The 9,332-nt window shown below is 55.8% G+C and overlaps 1 protein-coding gene across 17 annotated transcripts in view; it reads left to right on the top strand.

Moving 5' to 3' along the window:
* Positions 1 to 3,468: 3,468 nt before the first annotated feature.
* TLE3 (TLE family member 3, transcriptional corepressor) overlaps positions 3,469 to 9,332 on the top strand; it is a 52,358-nt gene continuing 46,494 nt past the window's right edge. For 11 of the 17 annotated variants that reach the window (XM_058294425.2, XM_058294423.2, XM_058294424.2 and 8 more), the window contains exons 1-4: positions 3,482 to 4,586; positions 5,135 to 5,235; positions 5,741 to 5,804; positions 6,839 to 6,883. In XM_058294425.2, the coding sequence (XP_058150408.1) occupies positions 4,563 to 4,586; positions 5,135 to 5,235; positions 5,741 to 5,804; positions 6,839 to 6,883 (234 nt within the window). In that variant the 5' untranslated portion in view covers positions 3,482 to 4,562. Of the gene's footprint in view, positions 4,587 to 5,134; positions 5,236 to 5,740; positions 5,805 to 6,838; positions 6,884 to 9,332 lie in introns of all 17 variants that reach the window. The other 6 variants (XM_071214266.1, XM_071214264.1, XM_071214265.1 and 3 more) reach the window with 2 other exon arrangements.

Below are 9,332 nucleotides of genomic sequence, written 5' to 3'. Positions count from 1 at the left end.
CCTTCTTTCCTGCTCAGGGCTCAGGCAGCCCCGGAGAGCTGGCAGTGACGCTGGGTGCAGAGCGAGTGGGGGCGAGGTGGGCCTATCGCTCCACAGCCAGACCCTCGGACAGGGCTGGCAATGAATGAATGAATGAGTGAACGAATGAATGAACGCATACCTTTCCTTCAGCAAATGCTGCCAAGGGAACCAGCTAAGCTAGACTATCGAGCCAACTGCCCTGGATTCGAATCCTAACCCTCTGTCCAGCTTGGGACACATTACTGAGCTTCCTCATCCTCTTTGTCACTCTACAAAATGTGGCCACCAGCCTGGCCGCTTCCCTCCTGAGTGAGGTGAAGATAAATAAAGGGTAGCAGGGCCTTCCGTGCCTTGTACCTAGTCAGCGCTCGAACGAGCTCTTGGGGCTGCGCGGCGCACCGCTCCCGCCGGGCTCCGCGGAGGGGGCGGCGCTCGGCACCAGCACGTCGCTCACGCTCCGCAGTTCGGTTGTCAAACAGTCCCAGGCTCCTCCCGAGTGCCAGGCCGCGCGCTGGCCCTGCGGCTCGCAAGTGGACTCGACATGGGTCTGCTCTGAAAGAGCATTCGGGTTCGTGGGGCCGTAGGGGAGACACAAAAGTCCCCAGAAGCGCGGACGTCAGAGCCGGAGAAACTCAGACCCGGAGACGGCTGCAGTGCTTTCCCGCCCACGTTCTGCGTAGACCTGGTCTGGGGCCCCGGGGCGCCTCTGCAGCCTGCGGGCGGGCGCTCGGGGGGCCTGGGCCGAGGACGCAGAGCGCCGGACGCCGCGCCGCGCCCCTGGCATCTTGAAGGCATTGTGTTTAATAAACCCGGGCGACACGCACACCGCCTCCGCTCCCCCCCACCCCCCGGGCCCCCGGCTCCCAAATCGGGACATGCTGTGGACCCCCAGTTTACAGGGTCTTAAAACCCCCTCCACTTTGATTAGCAGCTTCAAAGAGCTCCCTTTAAAGTTCGCTCCTACCCCCCCCCCCATCAGACCACCCTTCCCCCATCACTCCTAGACTCTGGGAGGACAACAACAAAACACTAAATGCGAGTTTAAAAAGGGGGAAAAAATCTTCAGGCGTCCTTCTGAACGTGGGCCGTAGGCGGTAGAAATTACCTGTTTCAGGCTGGCGCAGGAGTCGGAAGGCCGTGGAGTTTGGGTTTTCTTTTATTTTTTTTCCTTTCATTTTTTCTGTCTTTATTTTTTTTTTTTTTGGTTTGTGTGTGTGTTTTTACCTTTTATTATTTAAATTGATACGTTTCATTACTAGGGAGAAAAATAAAATATTCCTTTGATACACAAAATCAAATTGATATTTAGCCTCTGCTTACTTTTTTATGCATGGCTCCTTTATACCACATGGTAGTGACAGATTGTTTGAGCTGGAAGGAAAAGCCATTCAAAGCTAATTAAGCAGCCATTCCAAGCACTATTTGCAAGCGGGAGGCTCAGAAGCCTCGGCATTTGTCAGCGCTCCCCCACCCCGCGTGGTTTTGACTGACAGCTCCGGTCTCGGACTGACAGCTCCTGACGCTTTCGCCAATCACTGGCGTAGAAGACTCTCGGCAGCCTGTGATTGGCCCTCCAGACCTCCCTCGAGGGCGGGGTTGACGGCCGCCACGTGGGGACAGGAGGGAGAAAGGGGCGGGGCGGGTAGGAAGCCGATGCGCCCACCCGTGACGTAAGGGGGAGGGCAGGGAAGGGGGAGGGGAAAAGGAAGCTCCAAAGAGAAGCCATTTTGTGTCTAATGAATGCTGCAGCCAGATGCTCGCATCTGTCGAGCCGGGCTTCTCTCTACCCCCCTCTTCGATACGCGCCGCACACGATTTATGTTTTTATTTAGGAGAATAAATAAATGAATAGGGGAGCGCGGTTCGGGGCTGGCGGCCGGAGCGGGCGCGGGGAGGCTCGACTCCGAGGCGAGTGCTCACGTGTAACTCCCTGCGCACCGGCCTCCGAGCGCCCGCGAGCTCTCAGCTCCTCATTAAGATGCAAAGGCGAACCTCGGGCTCCTAATGAGGGGAAAATATAGATCCGGGCGCGCGCGGCCGGTTCGCGCGCGCCCGGTGCCGTCTCCCGGGCGCGGGGCCCAGGGCCTGCGAAGCCCGCGCCTGCTGCTAGCCGCGGGGTCCCGGCGGGGTCGCAGAGACGCTGGGGAGTACCCGCGGGGGGCGGGGGCGCGGCCGCTCCCCCCTCAACTGTCTGGCCCAACGTAACCCCCAGCGCAGGAGACGGAGGCTCTCAGCAACCCCGGACTCGAGTGGCCTGCCGGACAGCGCAGGGAGCCCCGGAGACGCGGCCGCTGGGGTGGGCCAGGGGCGCGCGACCGACCGGTCGGGGAGCGTCTGCGCCTCCCGGGACGCCGGGGCTGGTGACGGGGACGCCCACACGCTCCTCCACAGGCTTCAGCCAACGCTGTATAGCACGGCCGCGAGCAGGCTGAGTAAACCCGGTCGGAACTCGGAACTCTTGGGCCCAGGAGGTGCAGGGCCCGAGCCCAATCCCGGACTCTGCTCCCGGGGTCCGGCGCGCAGCTAGGAGCCCTCCCGCAAGGCTGTGGCGAGAACGTTACAGTCCCCACGGCGGCCCTCGCTTCGTCGGGGTCGAAATCTCCCAGTGGGGCAGTCACAAGCTGTAGCAGATTGTCCCCGGGCCGCCGGGCCCTTCCATCTGCGCTGCCCGCCAAGCAAGAGTTCCTCAGACTTCTCCTCGCGGGCAGCCGCCGCACTTCAAAGACGCTGTTTATTTGACTTTCTGAAAAGAAGGGTGAAGAACTGAGACAAGGAGAGCAGGGTGGGGGCAACGGGAGTAAGAGAAAGAGTTAAAAAGGGACACCGTCAGTTCCTAGCAAATCTTCAAGGGGGTGGGGGAAGAGTCAACTTTGGGAGCCACCATTTTATCGGTCCTAAATCTTGTGAAGTGAAAACATTAAAGTGACAAATTGATTCTGTTTGTTTTATAGTATCTAATTGTGCTGCTTTGCAGACCTAATGAGATTAGAGGGAGGAATCGTTTGCCGCCACTGCAGAATAAACTGATACATTACCACCAGCCACAGGTTTTTAGGACTGTACAGCTCGTCTTTTTCTTTAGTTGTTATTTCTGTCTTCTCGTTTTCCCCCTCCCGCCAAATACTTATTTGTTAATAGATCGTGGGGGAAAAAAAAGAGGAGGAACAAAAACTCTAGCAGCCCGGGACTATAATATATCTATATATTTATTATATGTCTTTCGGTTAATTCCTGATCTGAGTAGCGCTGTTTTCCACTCCCATGCGAAAGTCACCGGCGGGTTGGGCCTGATTGCTACTTTTCATGCATAGTTTTAGACACAAGAGGGCATTGTGACGTCGCGCCCAGCGGCGCCCAGTCGCAGGCCGAGTCCGGCAGCCCCACGTGGGGGTTCCGCGCTCCCATTGGCCAGCGCCGGGTGAAGCTGCCACATTATTTTGTTACTTTTCAGTCCCTATTTGGAACTGCTCTCGCGGCAGTTCATACCTCGTGCTCGTCCCCCTCGCTTGTCTGTGTGTGGTATCCGCAAGGTCCGGGACACTTTTTTTTTTTTTGGTGTGCGTGTGTGTGTGTGTGTGTGTGTGTGTGTTTTTGTGTGTGTGTGTTGGGGGTGTGTGTCGAGGTGTTGTGTTTTGGGGGTTTGTGGGGCGCGGAGAGGAAAGTCGGCGGAGGGGATAGAAGGATCTCTGGCTGCGTCTCGCCTCCAGCGCTCTCCAGTCTGCACACTCCGAGGCAGCGGTGGCGCCGAGAGCTCCTGGCTGGAGACCCGTCGCTGGAGCTGGGAGCAGCAAGGACCCCTTTGCGGAGGCTTCCCAAGCCCGCTGGAGTTAGAATGCTAGAGCAGCTGATTTGCACCTACTGAGCCCGGAGCTTCCTCCCCGGCCCTGGGAAGGGCTTGCAGCGGCGGCGGCGGCAGTAGCAGAACAGCAGACTCCCTCTCCGTTGGGGGGCGTCGAAGCGCCGGTGCGGGGCTCTCACCCTCACCCTCCGGCGCTCTCGCGGCCCCCAACCGCCACCTCGGTGCCTGCCTCCTTCCTCTTCCTCCTCGCCGCGAGCTCCGGACGCCACCGCCTCTGGGATCGGACCCGCGCGCCCCGGATGCTCGGGCTGCCCTGGCGCGCCCCTCTACTGGCGCGACGGGCTAAGTGATCTGGAGGGGGCTCGCGCTCGCCCCAGGAGGTAACCCCGGCCTCGGGACCTCGTGCCGGACCGGCTGGGGAGAAGACGATGTCAGCGCGGCCCCGGGCTCTGACGCTCTCTACGCGGCAAAGGGAAGGAGGCCGGCTGCAGCCCACCGAGCCCTAGGCGCACAAAGCCCGCGCCCGCCGACGACTTTGCCGCCTGCTCCGCGGCTCTTTGTCTCCACTTGGGGCGGGCGCCCGACTCTGGGATTTCGCTGCGAGAGCGGGCTGGGGGGGCCGGGGGCGAGCTCTCGGTTTCCCGGCCGCCCCCCGCTCGGGCTCGGCTCCCCCCTCCCCCGCATCTCCCCGGCCCGGGCTCTCCGCGCTTCCACGCTCTCGGAATCACGACCCCTCCCTGCCATGTATCCGCAAGGCAGACATCCGGTGAGTAATTGCAACTCGATTTATTTAAGCATCTATCAGAGCAGGGTAAACGAGGCAGTTTATCTGGCACCTCCATTTTGCTCCTTGCTACCTTTATGGTGTGTGTGTTTGTGTGTATGTCTGTGTTCTCACACAAAGGGGATGGGGGGTGCCGTTGAGAGAGGAGGTTAATTCCGCCCGAGTGGCGCGGGGGGCTGCCTGGGTTAGAGCGCGAGCTGTTTTTACCCTCCCCTCCCCCGCCCCCTTTCCCCAGGCGCCCTACTCCACCGGCGCACCTCCCCCGCCCCCGTCTTTATTGGGAATGGGATCCCCTTAGCGAAAGAGATAGGAGTCCCTCGGCCGGGAAGGTAGGACTGGACCCGTCCCTCTCTCCTACCCCCGGTGGTGGAGATCAGTAACTTGCGGGGAAGGTTCCGGCTTGTGAGGGGGCTTCTTCCCCAGTTGGGAGCAGGCGGGGGTGGGGGGTGCCGCGGAGGGAGGGGCGCGGGCCGCTTTGAACCGGGTCTGATGTCCCCGCCCCCCTCCCATCTCGTCCTGCTCGGCTTCAGGCTCCGCATCAACCCGGGCAGCCGGGATTTAAATTCACGGTTGCTGAGTCTTGTGACAGGATCAAAGACGAGTTCCAGTTCCTGCAAGCTCAATATCACAGGTAAGGCCGGTGGGGACCGCTTCGAGGCTGCCGGTGAGGGGGCGTCCCCGCCTCGGCTCCTGCCCGGGACCCGCGGCCGGCTGCCTTCTTTCCCCTTTGCGAGCACGGCGCCTTAACCCTTTGCAACCTGCGGCCTCCCGGCTCCCTGCGCGGCTCGCAGGGTACCCCGGGGTGCGGGTCGGGGTTGTGGGCCGGCCCGCCCCGGGTCCTGGAGGTCGCGGTCTAGCGACAAGGTCCCCCGAAGCCCCCCCACTCCCTCCTCCACATACGCACATACTCAGAGCCCCGGTAATTCCATTCTCTGGGCCTCGGGAAGTTTCAAGTTGTTTCACCCCCCTCTGGGTGGCGGGGACTCATACCCCCTCCTCCCCGAGGCTGCGGGATAATGGGGTAACCTGGGATGGTGTTAGGAAAGTGGAAAAGTGGCCCTCAGAGTTCCTTGGGTTGGGGCCTCTGAGGAGGCTGTGCAGGCGCCAGGCCTGAGCGGCTCCTTCTGCCCTCGCAGCCTCAAAGTGGAGTACGACAAGCTGGCCAACGAGAAGACCGAGATGCAGCGCCATTATGTGATGGTGAGAGGCGGCCCAGGGGTGGGAGGGCAGCGACCCCCCCGACAGGGGGACTGAGGGCGGGATCTGGGTAGACGCCTCAGGGAAGCGCCTGGGAACCGGGTGTAATCCAAGCGCCCTCGCTCCGGACCCGGCTTTTCCTTAGCCCCGGCTGCTTGGAGTGGGGTGGGTGAGATCAGAGCTCGGCAGAAAGAGGCACCCAAATTCTAAGACACGGACCTCGGCACTACCTTTGTGTTGCTTTAATTTGTGTTTCCAAGGCTTCCCAGGGGGCTGGCTGCCGAGTCTTGGCTGGTAAGATAGGCCTGGTTCAGCCTATCTCAGAGCGGGATAAAAATCTCTTAGAGACCTCCTGGGGGTGTTTGGAAACTTTTCTGCTTTGCAGTCCTGGAATCTAGCCAGAGGACTAGAAGCCCTCTCTGCCCACCCCTTTCCTTCTCCTGGGGTTGTCTGGGGAGTGGAGGAGGCTTTTAAAAGCCTTCTCCCTGCACTCTCTTCTTCAGGGGATTCCGCCCCCCCCCCACCTCCCACCCGCTGAGAATCTGTTCAGTCCTGAAGCTGTAGGTGGATTATCTGTTCTTTTCCCAGCGTCTCTCCCAGCTAGTTTAAATCTTCCGTGTGTGAGAGGGCATGGAAGGCACTTAAGCGCCACTCCCTGCACTGCTTTCCACAGAAGAGGCTTTCGACACAGTGCTAAATAACTCTCAGAGGACAAGAGGGTCCCACCGTACACACTAGTCTCTGTGAACATGAACCTTGACTAAACAGGGTATATAGCACATGTGGTACTTGTTGGAGGGAGGGCTCGAGCTCTTACTACTGTGTATATATATTATTCTGGTGAGATGAGAGAGGAACACTTCCCCATTGTCAGCTCTTAAACTCCTCTTGAGCTGGCTTTGGGGTTTCATTTAAAACTAATTTAGCAAAGGTGTCTCATAAATACGATTTGGCTAAAAGTTTCCCTAGAAAAACCTGAATTTGAAAAGTGAACAGATTTTTGGTTGCCTGTTAATAGCAATTCTGTTTACTTTTAGTATTATGAGATGTCCTATGGCTTGAACATTGAAATGCACAAGCAGGTAAGCTCTTTTCTCTTTGAAAATACATTAAAATTTTTTTTTTAACTTTGATCTGTAGAATTCTTATGTCCCCTCCTGTTTGGAAACTGAGCCTAGACTTGCTGCTCCCACTTCTTGACAGTGAATGGACCCAGTCTTTGAAATGCAAGGTCTGAGGCTTTGCTTATTTCTTAGACATACTGAGCTTTTAGCATTGGAGCCTGTGAAATTAGCCCTGGTCTTGGATCTTGGTGGAGGATAAAGGACTGAAGGGAAAGTTGTCCCTCCTCCAGAATCTGCTAAAAACAGACTTCTGAAAGCCCAGAGGTGGTTGGCTGTTTTTATCTGTTTTAATATAAAATTCTCAAGAGGAAATGCAGGAGGGTTTTGGATTTTTTTTTTTTTTTTTTGCAAAAATGTGATGTTCTGCCTTGATAAGATTAAACTTCAAGAGCCTTAAAAGCCAAACTGAGCTGTTGAAATTTAAAGGAGCAGAGCCACTAACTGCTTAAAAATATACAGCCAGAGTGAAATACAACGCTACTGTCTTGCATTTTTAAGGCAGCTTTCTCTTGTCTAGTTTAATTTAAAGGCAGCCGCCTTCCCATTTTACAGAGAAGGAAGCTGAAGCTGAGAGGTGAAGTAACTTGCCCAGGGGCCTCCTTGCCAGGACTTTTGAGATGGCTAGGAGTTGAACTCAGCTTTGAAATCCTGAAGTCAAACCAGTTTTGCTACTCCTTTCTTCCTTTGATGGATATGTAAACTACCTCATATTGTCTCTATTCTAATAACAGTATACCTCAAACCCAGCAAATACAAACACCCTTTATCTCGGTGCATATCAGTCGCTAGTCCCAGTGAGGGCTGGACTGTGGGAGAGGCCTGTTTGTGTATTTGTGTAAGGAGGAGAGGCTGCCTATAATTTGGCTTGGCCTGCGATTAGTGTTGACTTGGCACGTATAAATGGCGCAGTCCGGTTGTTCTTTTTAACAATTGGTGTTCTTGAAATCTCAGAAGGCTGTTGACTCATTCTGGCCTTTGGTGACCGTGACTTGAATGGATTTTCTGCTCTAAATTAACAGTCGTTTACAAGGTTTAAATTTTTGTTCTTTAAGGGGGCAGGACCCAGGGCAGGTGACCCCTGGAGCACTTGCAGATTCCTGCCTGCTTCAGTGCCTTGATTCAGAGGTGTTTTAATCTGTACTTCCCTTTCCCCTCTTGTAGGGAGCCCCAGGGTTGGGTGAAGGGCAGCCAGAAAGGGGCCTGAATTTATTGAGCAATGTGAGAAGCCAGGTTGTGGTTTATTGAAGGATTATTAATTCCGTAGGAAGGCACACGAAGGCTGCTATTCTTTTTCCTTCTTGATGCACAGACGTAATAATAAACAGACACTGCTTTGTAGGTAAAGATGTGTGTCCTCACCAGAATGGACTAGGCAGAACTGACCAGTGGAACCTGGGGCCCCAGGTATTCAAGGAACCTCGGGCTATTATGCAAGGTGCCATCTCCTCTCTCTCCACCCCTTCTATTTTTTGTTACTTTCCTGAGCGCATTTAGTATCTTGGGTGTGTTTAAAGAGGGTAATTGCACCCAGGTTTAAAATTTATAGCAGCAGTTATCCTAAGAGCTCTGTAATTAAGGTGTAATATGTCGTTGCATGTTGAAGTCTGCATGGGTGGTGTTTCCCTGGTCTGTGAGTGGATGGTTCTTTGGCATAAGGACTCCACCTTGGCAGGCAGAGCAGAGCTGTTCTTGAAGTCCTGGGGACACTCCAAGCCAAGGAAGAGTTAAACATCTTAAATGCATTTGGTGGTAGGGCTTGTATAAAGAGCGGCTGTGTACATCTGGGACTTCTGGCCATTCCCCAAACAAGGCTCTTAGGGGGAGAATGCCTGAGGTTTGGCTCCATCATCTCATTTAATTCTCTCAGCTGCCAGTGGACAGAGAGTTTCTTTGCTCCTCCCCCCCCGCCTTTTTTTTTTTTTTAGGAAGTACTGGGTATTGAACCCAGGACCTCATACATGGTGAAACAGGCATTCACCCACTTGAGCTACATCCGCTCCCCTGCCCTTTTTATTGATGAGGAGACTGAGGCTTCAGGGGCTGGCAAGGAGCCAAGCTGGAACTCCCGTCCTGGCGTCTGGATTCCCTGCTTGCCATTCACCTTTGCCTTCCTAATTCTGAGGCTGTTGCACCCGTTTGCTTCCCAGCATGAAAGTGTGGGCTGTGACTGCTCTGACTGTGGGTTTATGGCAATCCCTGAGTTGGGTGAAATTGCCCTGTGGCTGTGTAGGAACAAAGAGGTGAGGTGGCGAAGAAACCGGGCCCTGAGAAGCAGCCCTGACCTACTGGGGCTAGCCACGCCCCAGGCTTGTGAGGGCGCTGCTGTAGAAACCCTGCCACTCATTGCAGTGTGGGTCTTGGGTGCATTTGGTGGATGGTGGTTAGGCCTGAGCAAACAAGTTTATCA

Source organism: Dasypus novemcinctus, chromosome 3 (genome assembly GCF_030445035.2).
Source record: "Dasypus novemcinctus isolate mDasNov1 chromosome 3, mDasNov1.1.hap2, whole genome shotgun sequence".
Classification (NCBI taxonomy): domain Eukaryota; kingdom Metazoa; phylum Chordata; class Mammalia; order Cingulata; family Dasypodidae; genus Dasypus; species Dasypus novemcinctus.
The sequence above is the reverse complement of the archived record's forward strand: the minus strand, read 5'-3'. Positions and strand labels throughout refer to the sequence as shown.